This window comes from Symphalangus syndactylus, chromosome 1 (genome assembly GCF_028878055.3).
Source record: "Symphalangus syndactylus isolate Jambi chromosome 1, NHGRI_mSymSyn1-v2.1_pri, whole genome shotgun sequence".
Classification (NCBI taxonomy): domain Eukaryota; kingdom Metazoa; phylum Chordata; class Mammalia; order Primates; family Hylobatidae; genus Symphalangus; species Symphalangus syndactylus.
The window spans coordinates 60,483,767-60,506,108 of NC_072423.2; the positions used below are offsets into that span (position 1 = coordinate 60,483,767).

Below are 22,342 nucleotides of genomic sequence, written 5' to 3' on the forward strand. Positions count from 1 at the left end.
ATCAAAAATCCAAAAGCCTCCAATGAGCTTTCCTTTGAGCATCATGTTGGTGCTCAAAAATTTTCAGATTTTGGAACATTTTGGATTTTCCAGTTGGGTATGTTCAACCTGTACCACAATTTTATATTGAGGATACAATCATAATGTAAAATTTCTGCTACTAAGTGGAATTCCACATGGTACATGGAATAATCTTTTTGTAGTCCAACTTATTTTTTCACCTGTACTTTTAGTGTCATATTCACGAAATCATTTCCAAATCTAATCTCATGAAGCTTTCCCACTATGCTTTATATTTTCAGCTCTTATGTTTAGGTCTTCCACTCATTTTGAGTTAATTTTTGTATGTGATGTTAGGTAGGGTCCTACTTCATTGTTTTTATGTGAATATTTGGTTTCTCCTGCACCATTTGTTTAAAAGATTGTCTTTTCCACCACTGAGTGGTCTTGGCAACCTTGATAAAAGTCATTTGACCATATCATATATGCAAGGATTTATTACTACGCTCTCTATTCAATTCCATTAGTTGCATGTCTTTCATTAAGCCAGTCATGAAACTATTTTGCTTACTGTATCTTTGTAGTAGCTTTCAAAAACAAGACATGTGAGACCTCCAAGTTGGCTCTTCTCTTTCAAAATTGTTTTGTCATTCCATATGAATGTTATAATTCTTTTTTATTTAAAAAGAATCATTGGAATTTTGTTAGGGATGACATTGAATCTAAACTGCTTTGGATAATATTGACATGTTAATAATCCTGAGTCCTCCAATCCATGAATGGGGGATGTCTTTCCGTTTGTGTCTTTTTCAATTTCTTTCAGCAATGTTTTGCATTTTTCAGAGTACAAATCTTTTACCTCCTTAAATTCATTCCCAATAAGTATTTTATTCTTTTTGATGCTATTGAAATGGAATTGTTTTTCTTAATTTCCTTTCCTGACGGTTCAATGTCAGTACATAGAAATGATTTGGGGCTTGGTGTGGTGACTCGCACCTTTATTGTAACACTTTGGGAGGCTGAGATGGGAGGATCACTTGAGGCCAAGAGTTTGAGACCAGCCTGGGCAACATAGTGAGATCCTGTCTCTACAAAAATAAAAATTAAAAAAAATTGCCAGGTGCAGTGGCACACACCTGCAGTCCCAACTATTCAGGAGGCTGAGGTGGGAGGGTTGCTTGAGCCCCGGAGTTCAAGGCTGCAGTGAGTTATGATGATGCCACTGTGCTTCAAGCTGAGTGATAGAGTGAGACCCTGTTTCAAATTAAAAAGAAAAAGAAAGAAATTACTCTGGGGTGTTGATTTTGTGTCCTACAACTTTACTCAATTTCTTTATTATTTGTAAAATTTTTGGTGGAATCTTTAGTATTCTATATAAGATCATGTCTTCTGTGAACAGAGATGATTTTTCTTCCCTCCCAATTTGGATACCTTTATTTATTTTTCTTTCCTAACTGCTCTGGCTAAGACTTTCATTACTATGTTGAATAGCAGTGGCAAAAGTGGGCATCTTTATCTTGTTCCTGGTTCTAGAGGGAAAGCTTCCAATCTTTCACCACTGAGTATGATGTCAGCTGTGAATTTTTTACATAGATAGCCTGAATTATGTTGTGGTGATTTCCTTTTATTTCTAGTTTGTTGGGTGCCACTACCAAGAAAGAGTGTTACATTTTGTCAAATGCATTTTCTATATAATTTATATAATTATATAGTTTTTTTCTTTCCTTCTGTTAATGTGTTATATTACATTGATTGATCTTCATATGTTGAACCATCCTTGCACTCCAGGAATAGATCCAAATTGGTCATGATGTATTATTATTTTAATGTTCTGAATTTGGTTTGCTACTAGTTTGTTGAGGATTTTTGCTCACTGCTCATAAGGGATATTTGTCTATAGTTTTCTTTTCTTGTAATGTATTTGGCTTTGGCATTATGTTAATATTGGTCTCATAGATTAAACTTGGAAGTGTTTACTCCTTAACTTTTTGGAAGAGTTTCAGAAGGACTGCTATTAATTCTTCATTAAAATGTTTGGTAGAATTCACTGGTGAAGTCGTTAGATCCTAGACTTTCCTTTGTTGGGAGGTTTTTGATAACTCATTCAATGTCTTATTGTGTCTGTTCAGATTTTCTATTAATATATCTTATTGAGCAAGGTGTGTTTCAAGGAATTCTGTCTATGTACAATTGTTCACAGTACTCTCTTAAAATTGTTTTTAAGAATTAAAACTGTAAAACTGGCACTAATGTCCCCTTCTTCATTTCTCATTTTACTTGAGTCTTCTCTCTTTTTTTCTTAGTCAATCTATCTAAAGAGTTGTCAGTTTTGTTGATCTTTTCAAGAAACCAACTCTTGGTTTTGTTATTTTTCTCTTTTGTTTTTCTATTCTGTTATTCATCTATGTTCTGATCTTTATACTTCTTTTTCTCAAATTTAGTACTACAATATTTTATAACAGTAGAAAGCTGAAAACACCACATGTTAACAGACAATATGATATACAATCTAGGGGAAAGAGTCATCAGGGATTTATTACTTCTTTCTACTAGCTTTAAACTTAGTTTATTCTTATTTTCCTAGTTTTAAGGTATAAAGGCAGGCTGTTGAATTGAGATCTTTCTTTTTTAATGTAAATGTTTATGGCTATAAATTTTCCTATTAGCACTACTTCCAAAACATTCCCCAAGTTTTGATATGTTGTGCTTTCATTTGCCTTTCTCTCAAGATATCTGTTCATTTCCCTTGTGATTTTTTTTCATTGCCCCATGGGTGATTTAGGAATATACTGCTTAACTTCCACGTGTTTGTGGATTTTCAAGTCTTCCTTCCACTATTAATTTCTAGTTCCATTCCATTTTGATCAGAAAAAATACTCTGTATGGTTTCAATCTTTTTTTTTTTTTTTGAGACAGGGTGATATGGTTTGGATCTCTGTACCCACCCAAATCTCATGTTTAACTGTAATCCCCAGTGTTGGAGATGGGCCCTGGTATAAGGTGATTGGCTCATGGGGATGGTTTCTAATGACTAGCTTAGCACTATCCCCCAGTGCTGTTCTTGTGATAGAGTTCTAACGAGATCAGGTTGTTTAAAAGTATTTGGCACCTCTCCCTTCTCTCTCTCTTCTTCCTGCTCTGGCCATGTGAGATGTCTCACTCCTCCTTTGCCTTCTACCATAATTGAAAGCTTCCTGAGGCCACCCAAAAGCAGAAGCTGCCATGCTTCCTGTACAGCCTGTAGAACTGTGAACCAATTAAATATCTTTTCTTTATAAGTTACCCAGTCTCGGATATTTCTGTTTTGTTGTTGTTGTTTTTCAGGTGTTTCTTTATAGCAATGCAAGAATGGACTAATACACAGGGTCTTACTCTGTTGCCTGGACTGGAATGCAGTGGTGTGATCATAGCTCACTGCAGCCTCAACCTGCTGGGTTCAATAGATCTTCCCAGCCCAGCCTCCCAAGTAGCTGGGACTATAGGCACACACCACCATCCCCAGCTAATTTTTGTATTTTTTTAGAGATGAAGTTTCACCATGTTGCTCAGACTGGCTCGAACTTTTGGGTTCAAATGATCTGCCTGCCTCAGCTTTCCAAGATCTTGGGATTACAGGTATGAGCCACCATGCCTGGATGCTTCAATGTTTTTATATTTATTAAGACTTGTTTTGTGAAAAGATAATTCCTTTTTAAAGACAATACAATAAAGGCATTTTTGTTTTTCTGAATGAGGTTTTTATTTTTTTTATTTTTTAAGAGATAGTATCTTGCTCAGTTGCCCAGGCTGAACTCAAACTTCTAAGCTCAAGTAATTCTCCTGCCTCGACCTCCTGAGTAGGTGAAATTACAGATGTGCACCATCATGTGTGGCTTGAATGAGGTTGTTAAACTTCAATATAAAATTACAGTTAAAAAAAAAAAAACCCAATCAGAAGATGAGAAAAAAAAAAAAGACGAGGCATGTCTTATTTGCTGTATAGAGGCAAATAAGCACATAAAAATAAGTTCAAAATTATTAGCCATGAGGGAAATAAAAATTAAACTTACAATTAGATATCACTATACATGTATAAGAATATAAAAAAATGAAGAAAAGCAACAATATCAAATACTGATAACACAGAGCAAATGAATGACTCATATATTGCTAGTTGGAATTTAAAATAGTATAACCACTCTGGACTGGCAGTGTTTCATAAAACTAAGCATGGATTATCATATAATCCAGCAACTATACTCTTAGGAATTTGTCCCAGAGAAATGAAATCCTACTTTCACTCAAAAATCTGTACACAAATATGCATAGAGGCGTTATTTACAATAGTCAAAAATTGGAAATAACCCAAATGTCCCTCACTAGGAGAGTTAACAAACCCACTGGTGCCTTTATTCCATGGAATACTACTCAGTAATAAAAAGGAATGGATATATGCAATAACTTGCAAGAACTGCAAGGGAATTATGCTGAATAAAAAAGATTAATCTGAAAGGGTTATATATTATATAACTTTATCCATATAACATTCTCAAAATGACAAAATTATAGAGATACAGAATAGATAGCAGTTTCCAGAAAGTAGAGATGGTGAGAAGAAATAGCATGAGGTAGCCTTGTGGTGATGGAAGAGTAATGTATCTTGACTGTGGTGATGACTACATGAATCTACACATGTTGTTAGTGTAATAAAACTGCACACAGAGGCCAGGCGTGGTGGCTCACGCCTGTAATCCCAGCACTTTGGGAGAATGTAGCCGGTGGATCACCCGAGGTCAGGAGTTCAAGACCAGCCTGACCAACATGGAGAAACCCCATCTCCACTAAAAATACAAAATTAGCCAGGTGTGGTGATGCATGCCTGTAATCCCAGCTACTCAGGAGGCTGAGGCAGGAGAATTGCTTGAACCCGGGAGGCAGAGGTTGCGGTGAGCCGAGATCACACCATTGCACTCCAGCCTGGGCAACAAGAGTGAAACTCTGTCTGAAAAATAAAAATAAAAACAAAAACAAAAAACTACATACATGTACATAAATATGCAAGTGAATGCATGTAAAACTGGCAAAATCTGAATACACTCTCACCAAATGTCAATTTACTGGTTTTGAAGATGTTACCATTTAGGGAAACTGTGTAAAGGGGACTTTCTATGTTTTTGGTAGCTTCTTCTAAATCTGTAATTATTTCAAAATAAAAAGTTTTGAAAAGAAAATAGCTACCTAAATTTTGAAGTAAAGTAATATATATCTTTTAAGATTTGTACTTTATCAAAAATCCTGGTTTACAAAGTTAGTATTTGCTTTAAAATATAGGATATATTGTTTGTAGAACAACTCCACGTTTTATAAATACAGCACAACTGCAGCACTGAGGTAAACTGTGTTGCCCTACTACAGTAAGACACTATGCATCATTATTGTAGGTCCATAAGTACCTGCAAAAGCCATGCAGACATGGTCATCAAGGGCACAAATTTTCCTCACAGTTCTTTCATCTTGAAGCTTGGCAACAGATTTTTTTTCTACCCCAAGAACAACTATATTGGTACCTCGAATTCCGACCTGTCAAGTCATTAAAATACATATATATTCAGATGTCAGTTTAAAATATAAAACCAAGTTATTCTAACATATGACTTAGGGGAAATGACTTCTCCTTAAGTATTCAATAAAAACAAGAAAAGTAACTTTCTAGAAAACAGCTTCATAGGTATAGGCTTACTGGAGATCCATTCCCCAGACTCAAAGCAAAGAAGACAAATAGGTAGAAATTGCAAAGAAAATACCACCAATGCTGAAATTATGAGTGTCCTAATCTCATACAATACACCTGAAAAAAGCGCTATCTAAATACGGTAAGTTCTCAGTGTCATTGACAGGTTCTTGAAAATTGCAACTATAAGCAAATGATGTATAATGAAACCAATTTTATCACACCCCAATTAATATAAACAGGAGTTAGATTCATATGAAATATTTCTGGTCACAAAAACACCCCCAAACTTCTAAACAAATACCTAAAACACCTCTAATATTAAACACTGAAATAAATGTGAGCTGTATATATAAGAAACACTAATAAAAACAAGTATGATAAGGCTGGGCCCAGTGGCTCACACCTATAATCCTAGCACTTTGGGAGGCTGAGGCAGGAGGACGACTTGAGGTCTGGAGTTTGAGACCAGCCTGGCCAACATGGTGAAACCCTGTCTCTACTAAAAACACAAAAATTAGCCGGGCATGGTAGCAGGCACCTGTAGTCCCCGCAACTCAGGAGGCTGAGCCAGGAGAATCGCTGGAACCCAGGAAGCAGAGCTTGCAGTGAGCAGAGACTGTGCCACTGCACTCCAGCCTGGGCAACAGAGCGAGACTCAAGCTCAAAAAAAAAAAAGAAAGTATGATAATTATTTATCCAATTTTTGGTGAATCCATGAGTGACAGCAGTCATAGTGGTGGTGGGTTAAATCAAAGAATAAACATTTGCAAAGCAAAAATTTTAAAGAGCACCTCCTACCACCATTCAGTTAAAAAAACAAACAACAAGGTCTATGACAAGCTCACTAAGTGCTTTCATACCTCGTTGTTTACTGTTGTGCATCTGTATGATTATTATATACTTTATAAATTTTTATTTTGTAATAATTTGTATTCATTCATTCATTTTCCAATCTGCTTATCCAAGTTCAGGATCACAGGTGGCTGCAGCCTATCGCAGCAGTTCAGGGTACAAGGCAGGAACCAACCATGGACAGGATGCCATTCCATCATAGGCTTTTCTCATACACACACACACTCACTCAGACTGGGACAATTTTGATACATCAATTAATCTAACGCACACATCTTTGGGATGTTGGAGGAAATTGGAGTACATGGAGAAAACCCATGCAGACATGGGGAAAACTAACAAACTCCATATAGAGTGGCCTTCGGTGGGAATTGATTTTTTTTCTCATCAATGTTATAACAAAAGAATGTTGAACAAAACTATGTTATTTGAGAATCTGCTATGTAGTGCAAAATTAAGCAAAATGAAAGAAGATGCCAGGAATCCATGTGGATTCTTTATAAAGGCGGCAGTACCAGTGCTGGTAGTATTAATGGCAGTAAAGAAAGTTAAATAGATAAAATTCTGTAAAAGTTTTCCCATGTATTTCACAATTTGGAGGGATAGGGATTGAGTTGCTATGGTTTGAATATTTACATTCCCCCCAAATTCGTATGTTGAAATCCTGACCCCTAAGGTGATACTATCAGGAGGTAGGGCCTTTGAGAGGTGATTAGGTCATGATGGTGGACTGGGATTCGTGCCCTTATTAAAGAGGCCCAAGAGAGCTTGTTTGCCCTTTCCACCATGTGAGGACACAGCAAGAAAGTTCTAACTATGAACTAGGAAATGGGTACTCTCCAGACACTGAATTGGCCTTGATCTTGGATTTCCCAGTCTTTAGAACTGTGAGAAATAAATTTCTGTTGTTTATAAAGTACCCTGTCTATTGTCTTTTGTTTTAGCAGCTCAAATAATCTAAGTTAAGACAGGGGCCACAAGCAGCCAAGAGAAAGACCAAATGTCCTTACCCTACATTACTGATAAAGAAAGCCTCTATTCAAACAAGAAGAAAACAAGTAGGATGACTATTGCTCCTTTTTCTCTCCTCTTTTTTAGAGGAAAGTTTAGAATTTTGGTTCTGTATTAGAGGGGTAATCTAAAAATTTTGACACAGGTATTGGTGTTTATAATTGCTTTGTAGTCAAGTGTGATATTAATATTGATTTATACAATATCACTATATAAAAATATGTGTTATAATGTAGCATTATTGGGGAGGCCAAGGTGGGTGGATCACGAGGTCAGGAGATCGAGACCATCCTGGCTAACATGGTGAAACCCCGTCTCTACTAAAAATACAAAAAATTAGCCAGGCGTGGTGGTGGGTGCCTGTAGTCCCAGCTACTCGGGAGGCTGAGGTAGGAGAATGGCATGAACCTGGGAGGAGGAGTTTGCAGTGAGCCAAGATCGTGCCACTGCACTCTAGCCTGGGCGATAGAGACTCCGTCTAAAAAAAAAAAAAAAATAATAATAATAATTAGCATTATTGAAGTGAAAATACAGAATAGATGAAATGTAGAACTAGGCCTGGCTGAGCATGGTGGCTTACGCCTGTAATCCCAGCATTTTGGAAGGCTGAGGTGGGAGGATCGCTTGATTTCAGGAGTTTCATACTAGCCTGGGCAACATAGTGGGATTTCGTCTCTACAAAATATAAAAAAATTAGCCGAGCATGGTGGTGTGCACCTGTAGTTCCAGCTACTCAGGAGGCTGAGGTGGGAGAATTGCTTGAGCCTGGGAGTTCAAGGCAGTGAACCGTGATCATGCCACTGCCTCTTTCTCAAAAAAAAAAAAAAAAAAGAAACAGAAAAAAGAAAAAAAAGAACTACACTTTTGTTCTTATTGTTCTCTCATTTCTTATCAGTTTATCCAAGTACCCTTTCTTAACCATTATATTTCAAATCAGCCATCCTCCCTCCCTAACCTATCCTCATCAAATGAAAAAATGTTAAGCTTTATAGGGAATATGCCTTCTTAACAAGCCATTGGATATTGTAACAATTTAACATATATTAGGACTAAAAGAAAAATCTCAAAATATTCTCACAATTGAAATAAATCAAGTTAAACTTATTGGTCACAAGACAACAATTTATAACTCTCATAAATAATTTTTTTAAAAGGACCAATACAAACTAGAAAATATTGATAGTAAATATGTTAATATCAAAGTATTTTGAGTGTGGTCAAAATTATGTTCAGGAAAGAATTTATTATTTTATTTTTTTAATCAAGTAAGAAAAAATATTAAAAATGAATTAAGAAATCAATAAATACAAAAAGGGATAAAAATATTGCAGCTAAGCTTAAGGGGAAAAATAAGAAAAAAGCAAAAATTAATGGTTAGGAAGAAAACAATCAAACTGATAAATAATACCAAGAGTTGGTTATTTTAAACAAATAATTAAAATGTATCTCTCAGTTAATCTCATCAGGAAAGGGATAGAGTGAAAGAAATACATACAAGTGTGGAAAAGTAACAATTTTAAAATTATAACCTAAAGTTAATAAATTTGAAAATCTGAAAGATGTTACAGAGTAGAAAAATTTAAAACTGACCATATTGATTCAAGAAAAGACAAAAAACTCTGTTTCACTAACAAACATGGGGTAATTTCAGAAAAGAACTAATCCTCAAAAACAAGTATCAGACCTAGAGGGTTCATGGATGAATTCTTGCTAATTTTGTTATGAGTAATTCCTGTGCTATTTAAATTATTCTATGATGCAGATGAAAGCAGATATGTTCTTCTTTAGTAAAACTATGTAACAATGTTAAAATCTGACAAATACAACATTTTCTAAATAAATAAAAGTACCAATAATTCCTCATTTATGAAAGCTGATGCCAAAATCTCAAAACAATATGACATCAGCAAGATGGCAGAATAGGAGTTTCCCACGCCCATGTCCCAGCAGAAATGTCAATTTGTACTACTATGTGTGAAAATACTTCGTAAGAAAAGAATTCAGGTGAGAGACCAAAGCACAGAAATACGAAAAGACATTTGAAGAGAGTGGGAAAGACAATTTGACATTATCTACATCACCTGTCCTTCAAGGCCCAGCAGCACAGTGCAGAGAGAGATACCATCCATGTGTGGTAAGGAGAGTAACGTGAGTATCTGACTTTACCATGGACCCCATGGATCCAAGCTCCAGGTCTGCTCCTGTGGACTCAGGTTCCAGGCCCACCCTAGTGAGCCCTGGTACAAGGCTGGCACCTATGGTGCCAAGCCAGCCTGCCTGCTGACCTAGGCATCAGGCCAGCCTGCCAAAGGACTCTAGTGGCAGGCCCACCCCAAATCTCTGGATGGGCTAACTGGTGAAGACTTTTTCCTGCTGAAGCTAATCTGAAGAGGTACTTACTTTTTCAAATGTGCAGACATCCATGCCAGGCCACAAGAATCATGAACAATCAGAGAAACATGATACTACCAAAGGAAGAAAATAAAGTATGGAGATCTGTGAATTTCTTGACAAAGAATTAAAAAGTAACAATCTTTTAAAAGCTCAGTAAGCTACAAGAGTACAGAGATAAACAAGCGAGATCAGGAAAACACTATGCAAACAAAGTGAGAAGTTCAACAAACAGACAGAAACCTATGTTAGTCTCTTTTATTTTAAAATTTTAAGACCATTCCACTTTAATCCCACCTTTTTTCTTTCAAGCCCTTCAAGCCAAATATTGTCATCATCCCTCAGCCCACAACAACCTGGTTTCTATCCCTCTTCTCCCAGAGTTTAGTCAAGGTAATTACAAAGGTCATTAAGGTCCCTCAAGGTTCAGTTGTAGACTATCCTCTGCTTAGTCTATAGTCTATATTTAGTCTTACTGAACACAGAAGGGTACTCAAGAGTATGCATTTACTTGACCTTCAATATAGGTTTTTAACAGGGGAAAGAATGCACTTCAAAATTGTTGGAATAAGATCTTAGCCAAGATCAATCTCTTAAATTTCAAACATGTACTTTTCAGCTGCCTGACAGTCTCTGTTCAGGAATCGGGACACAGTTTAGCTAAGTCCTCTGGCTCAGGGTCTCCGATAAGGCTGCAATCAAGTTGTCTACCAGCACTGCACGCATCTCTAGGCTCAATTGGGAAAGGATCCATTTCCAAGCTCACTTACATGGTTGTTGGCAAGATTCAGTTCCCCTGGGTTGTTGGACTAAGGACCTCAGTTCCCCACTAGATTTTGAACAAATGTTTCCCTCAGTTCCTTGCCTCATTGGGCCCTGCAGAGGGCAACTCAACATGGCAGCTGGGTTTCACCAGAGTAAGCAAGCAAAACAGCAAGTAAGGATGAATAAAATGAAGTCACTGTTTCTTTGCAACCTAATCCCTGATGTGTCATTCGTCACTTTCACCTATTCCATTCCTTAAAAGCAAGTCACTAAGTTCAGTCCACATCCAAGGGAGGAAGGTTATACAAGGGCATGAGCACCAGAAGGTGGGGATCACTGGAGGCCATTTTAAAGTCTGTCTGCTACAGTTTCCATAAGCATCTCAACCTCAGCAAGTCCAAAACAGTTATCATCCCCCAAAACTTAGTGCTTTACATTCTCTAAGTAAATGGCAGTACCATTTACTTAGCAGGCACATCCAGAAACAGGGACACCAACTTTTATTCCTCCTTCTCCTATACCTCTGTCAACACCATCCATATAACCATCGAATTGTAACAAGTATGCTGCTTAATGTTTTTCTGGAATCTGCCTTATTTTCATTTCTCCCCAAGTCTAGTAAACGCTAGTTATCATCTTTCATCTAGACTATTTCCACAGAATCCTAACTGGTCTCCCTGTTTCTAGTCTTGATTTCATCCAATTCACTGACCATAGGTAGCCTGAGAAATATTTGGAAAATAAAATGAAGACCAAAAAAGAAGAAGAAGAAAATAAAATCTGAATGTGGCATTCTTTTACTTAAAGCTTATATAGGGACCATCTGTCACTAAGCAAATCAACACAGCACAGAGCTAGACATGAGACAAAAGGATCTAGGGACTTTAATATGTACTCTTTGCATATTGGCTTTTTGCTTTCCTAATGTGGAAAGGCTTTCTCTGTACAGTAAAAACATGGCCACCAGGAACCTTGACCCACATCCCAACAGTTCTCCCAGAGAATAAAAGCTACCACTGTCTCTAGTCAGAAGAGTTGTTAAAGGTGAACTTATCATTGGCTAGATTTGACTGACATGCTCATCACTGTGGCCAGGAAGATAGAAATTATGAATGATTCTACTTAGGTCATGTGAGTATCTCTGTTGTTGGACAAATGTAGTCTGTTAATAGAATGACAGAAGAGCAATATCTGGAGACTGACAGTAGCTACATCGAAACACTTCAAGGTCTCTTATTCAGTGTATCCTCACATGGTTTAATGGCATTCCATGATCTGGCACCAGTTTCTAGCTTCATCTATTTCTATTTTTCCATTGCTTCAACAATCCTGAATGCCTTTCAGTTCACAGAACATAGCTGTCCTTTTCTACTTGCCTTCCCACAATCTATTTCCTTTGTCAAAAATACTCTTCACTCTTTCCCCTTCCACTTCTTCATTTGACAACCTCTAACCTTTCAGATGTCCACTTAAGTATTATTTCTTCAGAGGGACCTCCCCAACACCTGGGGTTCCTATAATGCCTCATACGCTAATACTCACTCAGGTTTTGTTAGGACTATTTATGTAATTATCTAACTTTCCTGATAGTAGGATCTCTAAGGACAGGGATCGAATCTATCTTGTATGTGATGCTATCTATCTTGTATGTGATGCTATCTATCTTGTATGTGACCTAGCATCACGTTTAGCATATGTAAGTATTCAACAAAAATGTCTTGAAATAATAAATGAATGTGTGAGAAGCACCACAGACAAAATTGAAAAAAAAAAGAGAAAACAAAGAATAGTAAATAATAATAACTACAATTTATTAAGTACTTTCTGTGAACCAGATTCTGTTTAAGATGCTTCACATGCATTATTACCTCATTCAAATTTCACATCAACTCTATGAAGCAAGTGCAATTTTTTTTTTTTTTTGAGACAGATTCTCACTCTGTCACTCAGGCTGGAGTACACTGGTGCAATCTTGGCTCATGCAACCTCTGCTTCCTCGGTTCAAGCAGGAATTCTCCTGCCTCAGTCTCCCAAGTAGCTAGGAATACAGGCACATACCATCATGCTCAGCTAATTTTTTGTATTTTTAGTAGAGATGGGGTATCACCATGTTGGCCAAGTTGGTCTCGAACTCCTGACCTCCAGTGATCCACTCGCCTCGGCCTCCCAAAGTGCTAGGATTATAGGCATCAGCCACCATGCCCAGCCACAAGTGCTATTTTGATGCCTCTTTTACTATTAGAGAAACTGAAGCTTAGTGAAGTTAATTGCCTTAAGTGATACATATCTGATTTCTACATTCATGATAATGGAAGCTAATTAATATACAAATATTTATTGAACAAATTTCATGCTACAATGCAAGGAGCAGTGGCTTTAGAACTAGAAAAAAATAATTATAAATATGAGTTCCATCACTCTCCAGCTGGGTACTTTCAGCAAGCTATAAATGCTTCTGAATCACAGTTTCACATATAATAAAAGGGGATTAAACACTGTCCCTAATGTTAGATAATGTACACAAAATGCCTGGTGAAAGTATTTCTTAAATGTTAGTTACTGCCTTCCTAGCCCCTCTACTGTATATTGTGTAGTAGAAATAGAAAAAGGAATTATACCATTTAGATCCTCAGAGATCTTACTATCCAGTTGGTGTGAGATTATTAAATATACTTGAAATTAAAGAAAATATCAGGCCAAATAGTAAATACTGTACAATATTCTGTGGTACAGATTATAAATTCAGAAAAGACAAAGATCCAAGATGACTGGAGTGGATCAGAGAAGGCTTCATTATAGAGGACAAGTGTGCAGAGATTGTTAAAGGATAAATAAGATGCAGAGCAGCAGAAAGAAAGGTGTTTTCTCCTTTCCTCTCTCCCCTTTCTGTAGGCAGAAACACATATTAGTGAAACCAAGAAGCTGCCTCCTAAATTAAGAGGGTGGATAGGATTATGGAAGACTTTGATGGCTAGATTGTGGAGCTGAGATCTGATAAAGTAGGAAATACAGAGCTAATAACAGTTTGGGGTCACAGAAAGGACAAAATGAGGAACGATAATAAATCTTATCGTTTTCACGGGAATATTGTGAAGGATTCATTTCTTTTCCCTAAGAAGAAAGGTATTACTTCTCCAAAATGTTATTCAAACAAATTTGCATTTACAGAAAAGGGAACTGAAGCAAAAAGAAAATAAGCCTCTTGTTTCCTTTCATGCTATAAGATAATCATCAACAAGGAAGTGGAACACAAAAGCCTTTAATTGTGGCCCATATAACTTTTATATTACTAAATAATATCACATCTACATACTGGTCAAAACTGGTCAACCTTGGCTTATTTGTAACTCGTAATATCAATTTTCACTTCTAGACAGAATATTTCGTGACATATTTTAATAATCAAGTGCCATTAAAAAACTTTACCCTATGTAAAAGGTCATAGCACCCTCAAGGAAACACAATGAATAACTCCATGCAAACATGCAAATTATAATTTCAGAATTCTGAGACAAAAGTGTCTCATTCTTCCAATGTATCTTTAAAAATGCCCACTATAGGTATTTTTATATCCTTACCCTTTTACCGCTCATTACAAAGGAACCATCAATCAGTTCTACAGCACTCTTAAAACATGTTAAATGAGCCAATGTGGTTTCTTATTACACCCTAGTCTTCTCCTATTACTCCCTTTATTTTAGGCTCTAAAACTTGGGCATTATTTTCTAACCATATGCTACATGCTATGCTGGGGATTATATAACTTTTTGTTTTTATCAAAATGGTACCCTTTTGGTTTAAGCTACATCAGGCTTTCCTTAAATTTATAATTCTAAAAAATTACTTGTAAAACAGAAGCAAAACTAGTGGGCCCAATTAAATAGAAAAATACTTTTACAACGATTCTTCGTCTAGTGTTATTTTTTTTTTTTTTACCACTTACATCTTTTAGATTTATAATGCAAGTGAATTATTTCCTTCTTTAACAAAGAAAGTCAGAAAATATAGATAGACACTGCTAGACTTAGAAACGTACCGTGTATTCTCATAGCTACTGTCTCAATTTCCAAAGTAGACAACAAACATGCTCATGAAATTGAGAGAATAAAAATATCCGATCCTTTGAATTCATAGGCTAGGCCTTAGAAGATTTGGGGTAATAGATCTTGTGTCACTAGGGCACTTTTGTCCTCTTTAATTTTTATAAATCACTAAAATTATTGAATGTAGTTAAAACTTGGCAGCAGTATTACTCCTACCCTGAGTATTTGTGAAGTTTTTCAGTAATGTGGATACATAAATCTAAGGTAGGGTATAATCTCTCAAGGAACTTCCAGCATTATTTTTTAAGTGGCCAAAAAAGTGGAAGTTCTTGGGCTTTTGAGCCTCTACAAGGCTGCGAAATATTGGGACAATTTGGGGATTTTTTTTTTTTCGAGATGGAGTTTCGCTTTTGTTGCAATGGCACGATCTCGGCTCACGGCAACCTCTGCCTCCTGGGTTCAAGCGATTCTCCCTCCTCAGCCTCCCCGGGTAGCTGGGATTAGAGGCATGCGCCACCACGCCTGGCTAATTTTGTATTTTTAGTAGAGACGGGGTTTCTCCATGTTGGTCAAGGCTGGTCTCAAACTCCCGACCTCAGGTGATCCGCCCTCCTGGGCCTTCCAAAGTGCTGGGATTACAGGCGTGAGCCACTGCGCCCAGCAATTTTGGGATATTTTTAACGCGTGTGTTTGAACTCTGTTTTTAATCATTTCTTCATCAACAAAAGTTTAATTTTATATTGATTTAGTCCGTATTTGGGGGGCAGGTGTGGCTAACTTATTTTTTATCGTAATTGTTATTAAAAAATAGTTCCTAACATGAAGCAGCTGTTAACTTTTCTAGGGGTCTCTGAACTACCGAGGAACTGGACCACGAGCATTCAGGTAGGCTGTTACAGATTAAAAGCTTTCCCTATTGTCAATTACAGCATTAACGTCCCTAAACACACACACACACACACACACACACACCCTAGTTTTGCGTCTGTAGCTACCATTAAACGGGCAGTTGAACAGCAGAGATCAGGAAAATCTCCCAACTTTTACTCTGCCCACTTCCGGCCCAAATCTCAGAAGTCTGTCTCCCTAAATAAAAAGAACAAAGCAATTTTCACAAGTGTGGGAATCTCCTCTCTTGAGCTCCTAGGATGGAGGGGTGGGCTGGGGCAGTAGGGTAACGATGGCCTGACAGGTCAGAGCGGGGAATAGTCTGGGAATAGTTGCTTCCTCACCGCGGTGGATCCTTTCTTCACCGCTTCCTGGGCATATTCAACTTGAAAAAGGTGTCCGTCTGGGGAGAAGACAGTGATTGCCCTGTCGTATCGAGACGCCATCGCACAGGACTACAAGGGCTTGCCACCCAGCTTCCTGCTGCTGCAGCTGAGGGAGACGGGGAGCCGCCGCCAACACAGCGTGCTACCGCCCGGAAGCGCTAGCACACGCGCCGCGCCTCAAGCTGCCTCCCGGAAGTCCCCGCGCCCGCGCTTCGGCTGCTTCCCGGAAGTCCTTGCTCCTTTGGCTGCCTGCGGATGTCCTCGCGCTTGCCAGCCTCTGTCACCCAAGCAGTGCCTGTGAGTTGACGGCATTCTTCCCTTACCCTTCCTGTCTGACGCATATCTCCATTTCCCCACTACCGTGTTGCCCCAGGGATGGTGTCACGGCACTCGAGTTATAAAAATAATATCAAAGATTAGGGCTTAAAGATGAGGTCTTCAAAGATCAGACACTTTTGTTATCGCATACATGTTGGAGAAACTGTGGTAAGTTAAATATCAGTTCCTTCCCTTTGGTTTCAAATTCTAAATTTCCTACTCTTCCTCTCTCTCAGGTTAACTCTTGTTATTTGAACCCAAGGAAAGAAAGCACACTTTTCAAAATATTGTTGCTTCTTATATTTTCTGCCTTGTGAGCAAAATAGAGCAGATGAGCAAATGGTACATTAAATAAAGCAAATAGTCCATCAAACTAATGCTAATAATGAGAATTAAGATAATATTCTTTTAATGGAGAAATTTTGTAAAAGCCCAAAGTATGAGACTTAAAAGATGTCTGGAAATTTAGCTATAGCAGAAACTCTTTACAACTTGCTACATTACTAACTATGAAACAACTCTGTCACTTTCTCCTTATCAATAAAATGGGAATATTAAAAAATCTGCAGCAGAGTATTCTGAGCTTAATATGTGTTTATGGGCATAATTACATAAAATGCTGCCTGGTGGGTAGTAATAGCCAGGTAAGTTTAGCTATTATTGCTTTCCATGTGTTGTTTAATATATGCAGTTTTCCACTGGGGAGGATCTTAAAGTTGGTGAAATCAACTTTAACCAAAAAAAGAAAAAAAGAATAATTTCCTCAAAGGAGGAAAAATTTGATTCCCTGAATTCCAAATACTTAAATCAGAACTGTAATTGACTTAAAAATTTTATTTAATTATTAATACTTTTTTTTTTTTAACATAGGGACTTGGTTTCCCTATGTTGCCCAGGCTGGTCTCAAACTCCTGGTCTCAAGCAATCCTCCTGCCTCGGCCTCCCAAAGTACTGGGATTACAGGTGTGAGCCACCACACCTGCTCTTTAGTTGACTCTTGAAGCAGTTTGTACTTATTGCTCCTCCATTGCTTTTCTTCAGTATTACAGTCTTGACAAGTTTGGTTTGACTGCAAAAAAACCAGTAATTCCTAATGAAAACAATTCACTCTAACTGGTTACTTTACATTATTATGATAAACCAACATTTGTCCGAAGTGGTTTTTTGAGAAGTGTTTTGGTGTACTTGTTAAATTATGTTTCCTTTTTATTTTGAAATAGTTATAGATTGACAGGAAGTTTCAAATATGGTAAGAAGAGGTCTCCTATATCCTTCACCCCATTTCCTCCAATGGTAATATTTTACATACATATAATATGGTAACAAAACCAGGAAACTGACATTGGTGTAATGCACAGAGTTTTTTCAGATTTTGCCAGTTTTATATACACACCTGTGTGTATGTGGCGGGGAGGCCTATGCAATTTATCATGTATAGATTGGTATAATGACTATCATAATCAAGATACAGAGCTGTTTCACAACCACAAAGATCTGTGGCGTTGACTTACAAGACATACCCATCTCTCTCTCCCTCTACCATCCCTGGCAACCACTAATCTATTGTCCATCTCTATAATTTTGCCATTTCAAAAATTTTACATAAATGGAATCATACCTGATGTAAGTTTTTAGTGATTTTTTATTTTCTAAATAATTATAGACTCACAGAAATTTGACAGGACACTACAGAATGGCTCCTCATACCCTACACTTAGTTTCTGCAATTTGTTACATCTGATACAGTAAAAAACCAGGAAACTGACTTTGGTATAGAGCATGTTTATACCATTAGAAGGCATTTTGTAAATGTCACACTGTATGATAGTATACACTTCAGAAATATGATAGCGTTAAAATGTTGACAAAGTTTAATTAACACATTCAGATTTAACATCCTCACTAAAATATAACAGCTGTATACCTTTGGGTAGGTATATTTCACTTCACTAAAACTCAGTTTTCTGACCTGCAAAATGGTGATAATACTTATCTTCACAAGATTGTAGTGAAGAACAAATGAAACAGTCCATTAATGCACCCATGGCTGTGCCTGACACAGAGTAACCACTTAAAAAAATATTAACTATTGTTATTTATCATTAAGTTCACAAAAAAGTAAAGATTACTCTGTAAGAGAGAAATTAGGAAAAGTAGAAATGTAGCATGAACTCATTTATACTTTAAAAATGTGTATTTGTTAAAATATGTGTATCCAAATGTATAAAGAGTGAAAGTACTCCAAATTTATAAAAGTGCATTTCTCTTTGCAGGAGGCCAGGAATTAGAAAATGGGACGACATGGTAGGGACAGAAAAGTTACCATTTTAAACTTTATATCTGTATTATTTTAATTTTTTTTTACCACGAGCATTGTTTATTTTTATAGTTAACAAAAACCATAAGAAACAGTTTAATGCCTAGAAGCTGCACGCGATTGCAGTTTTTATAGTTTGGACCAAATCTCCCATTGAAAACAACTAGAAATACTAGTCTAAAATATATTTTTTAAATGTGTATGCTGACTCTAAAGAGCTAACAAGGAATGAAGGTTTGTGGTGCCAAGATAAAAGTAGGAAAACCCAGAAGGTTAAATGAGAAGTAAAGCAGACCTTTCATAGACATTTGGAATTCAAAGCCTATTAAGGTATAGGGGTGTTGGTAAATGTCTAAATTTTTGTTTAGAACCCAAAGAGCCATAGCCCAGAAGTAGGATTGAACCAAAAATAGACCCGTTCTACACTTGGCTGTGGTCACTGCACAGATCAGCCCCTACTCACTCATACACCTTGCTCTGCTTCTTCTCTGACCATGTGTGACAAACCCAATATGGCTGAGATTGATAAATTCAGTAAGTAAAAACTGAAGAGAACAAAAACAAGACTAAAATCCACTGCCTTCCAAATAAATGATTATACAGGTGAGACCATTATGCAAATAGTAATGAGGACTGTGCTGCCAATATACACTACATCCCACAAGCATTGCCTTCTTATTTTACTCCTTTTAGCTGTTTTACTTTATAAGATGCAGAGAAGCGGGATTGGGTTTAAATGACTGTGCTACTACTCTTCACATCAAAGAATCAAGAACTATTGAAAACAAAGTCTATACCTGCCTCTCCTATCTGCCTGTCTGACTGGCAGGGAGCAAAATGAACTTCCTTCAGTATTGGTGAAGGAAGAATCAGGGTGGGATGACATTGAAATCTAGAGTAAAAACTGTCCAAGGTGTCCTGTTATGCTGAAAAATGCAGTTTAATCAGAGTGCCTTTAAAAAATGATTTTAGTTATTGGTATACACAATTTCTTAAATAAAATTTAGCCTCTTCAAAAAAAAAACAGACCTATTCTCACAGGGACTAATACCCAGTTTTAAATAATCTCAATCCATAATTGGAATAAAGCCGTAGTTTTCAAACTGTGGCCCACACATTTTTGGAGGTACTCAAAAACCTTTCAAGGGATCGACAATGACAAAACTACAGTAAAAATATTAAGATAGTACTTGCCCTCTTCACTGTGCGGATATTTGCATTGACAGTGCAAAAGCAATGGTGGGTAAAGCTACTGAAACCTTAATATAAATCAAGGCAGTAGCATTAAACTTACTGTATGGGTTCAGTATTCCTTATCCAAAATGCTTAGGACGAGAAATGTTTCAGATTTTGGATTTTTTCCATATTTTGGAATAATCGTATATACATAATGAAATATATTGGGAATAAGACCCAAGTTTAAACACAAAATTCATTTTTTATTATGCTTTATAAACATAGCTTGAAGGTAATTTCATACAATATTTTAAAATAATTTTGTGCATAAAACAAATCTTGTGTATATTGAGCCATAAGAAAGCAAAGATGTCATTATTTCAGCCACCATTGGACAATCTGGTTGTTTGACACCCCCAGCATTCCTGACTGAATTTATATGCTACTGATGAGCAATCATTTTCTTACACTTATTCACATATAAGTAATTAACAACAAACAATATGACATACCATTAACACAGTGAAAAAATAATGCTTTCAGGGCAATGAATCAGCACAGTATAATTACCAGAATACCCATTAGTTGTCAAACAACAGCAACAACAAACAACAACAGGCTTTCAATCTCCACCTGCTATGCTCTGATTTGACTGAAAGGTTACAATGCACTATAATTTATTTTTTTAGGTGAGAAGAAACGTCAGAAGCAGTTCAGGGACCAGGGAGTGGGTCCTCTAGGAATAAGGAGGCATTCTGCTGGATGCTTTTTAAAAGGTTTCCTCCAGAGTCATCTGCCTCATTAATAACTGTTTTTGTGTTAGAAGTCTCTCTTTGATTTTATAAATGGACATGACTTCTTGTTCTGTTGTGAATGCATCTGCTTTAGTTCTTCAATAAGCCCATTACACATTTTCACCATGTCGTCTACAGGCACTTTTTCTTTAGTGTTAACGACATCATCTTCTTCGTCACTGTTATCACAGTCACCTTGATTCAGAACCATTTAGCATTTATCATTAGCCAATGAATAAACATCTGGAGCCCGTTATCAATGTTAAAAACTTCTTTGATATCCACTTCTTTCAGCTAAGTGACTGTATTAGGCCGTTCGTGCATTGCTATAAAGAAATACCTAAGCCTGGATAATTTATAAAGAAAAGAGGTTTAATTGGCCTAGGTTCTGTGTAGGAAGCTGTATTAGGATTCTCTAGAGGGACAGAACTAATATATATATTATATGTACTACATATATATGTATATGTGTATATATATGTATATATGAGTTTATTAAGTATTAACTCACTTGATCACAAGGTCCCACAATAGGCCATCTGCAGGCTGACAAGCAAGGAGAGCCAGTATGAGTTCCAAAGCTGAAGAACTTGGAGTCTGATGTTCAAGAGCAGGAAGCATCCAGCATGGGAGAAAGATGTAGGCTGGGAGGCTAGGCCAGTTTCTCTTTTCACATTTTTCTGCCTGCTTAGTTTATATTCTAGCCACACTGGCAGGTGATTAGATTGTACCCACCCAGATTAAGGGTGGATCTGCCTTTGCCAGCCCACTGACTCAAATGTTAACCTCCTTTGGCAACACTCTCACAGACACACCCAGGATCGATACTTTGTATCCTTCAATCCAATTAAGTTGACACTCAGTATTAACCATCACAGAAGCATAACAGCTTCTGCTTCTGGGGAGGCCTGAGGACGCTTCCAATCATGGTAGCAGGCAAAGGAGGAGCAGGTGTCTCACATAAGAAGAACAGGGGCAAGAGAGAGTGAGGAGGGAGGCGCCACACACTTTTAAATGACTAGATCTCGTGAGAACTCGCTGTCATGAGAGCAGCACCTAGGGGATGGTGCTAAACTATTCATGAAGGAGCCACCCTCATGATTCAGTCACCTCCCACCAGGCCCCACCTCCAAATTATGATTTGACGTGAGATTTGGCTGGGACACAGATCCAAACCATACCAGTGATGGACTCTGAAGATGTATTTTTGCATATCTAAGGAGGGCAGATGTCATTTTTTTCCTCACTTGACATATGAAATCCTTCAAAGTCACTATTTTGTTCATCATCATGACTGAACATAGTCACAGGCCACAGGTTGTGCCAGGCATGCACAACTATGTCTTTAGTTACTGTTCCTAGCATTGGCAACAGCATGTATGGCATCCTTTATGCTAAACTCCTTTGAAAACCTTCCTAACCCATGACTCTGTTCACTGCTGCTGGCATGCTGCTCAAGAACGTGTTTTTAAAATACGTATACTTCATTGGTCTAAGGATGCCCTGGTCAAATGGCTGAATTAATGAAGTCACATTTGCAGGAAAGTACATAGCATAAATACTATTATTATTACTATGTTTTTTGAGACAGAGTCTCTGTTGTCCAGGCTGGAGTGCAGTGGCGCAATTTCGGCTCACTGCAACCTCCACCTCGCGGGTTCAAGTGATTCTCCTGCTGCCTCAGCCTC

The 22,342-nt window shown here is 37.3% G+C and overlaps 1 protein-coding gene and 1 long non-coding RNA gene across 6 annotated transcripts in view; one reads left to right on the top strand and one right to left on the bottom strand.

Annotated features, from left to right (window-relative positions):
- The window catches only part of PSMA8 (proteasome 20S subunit alpha 8), a 61,604-nt gene extending 45,369 nt beyond the window's left edge, over positions 1–16,235 (bottom strand). For 3 of the 5 annotated variants that reach the window (XM_055235645.2, XM_055235617.2, XM_055235606.2), the window contains exons 1-2: positions 16,008–16,235; positions 5,433–5,559 (exon numbers count right to left, since the gene is read on the bottom strand). In XM_055235645.2, the coding sequence (XP_055091620.1) occupies positions 5,433–5,559; positions 16,008–16,109 (229 nt within the window). In that variant the 5' untranslated portion in view covers positions 16,110–16,235. Of the gene's footprint in view, positions 1–5,432; positions 5,560–9,976; positions 10,038–16,007 lie in introns of those variants that run through there. The other 2 variants (XM_055235635.2, XM_055235626.2) reach the window with 1 other exon arrangement.
- Positions 16,236–16,333: 98 nt separating this feature from the next.
- LOC134732021 (uncharacterized) lies at positions 16,334–20,855 on the top strand. Its single transcript, XR_010114853.1, has 3 exons — positions 16,334–16,535; positions 18,641–18,671; positions 20,550–20,855. It is a non-coding gene; the product is annotated as an uncharacterized lncRNA (long non-coding RNA).
- The last annotated feature ends 1,487 nt before the right edge of the window (positions 20,856–22,342 follow it).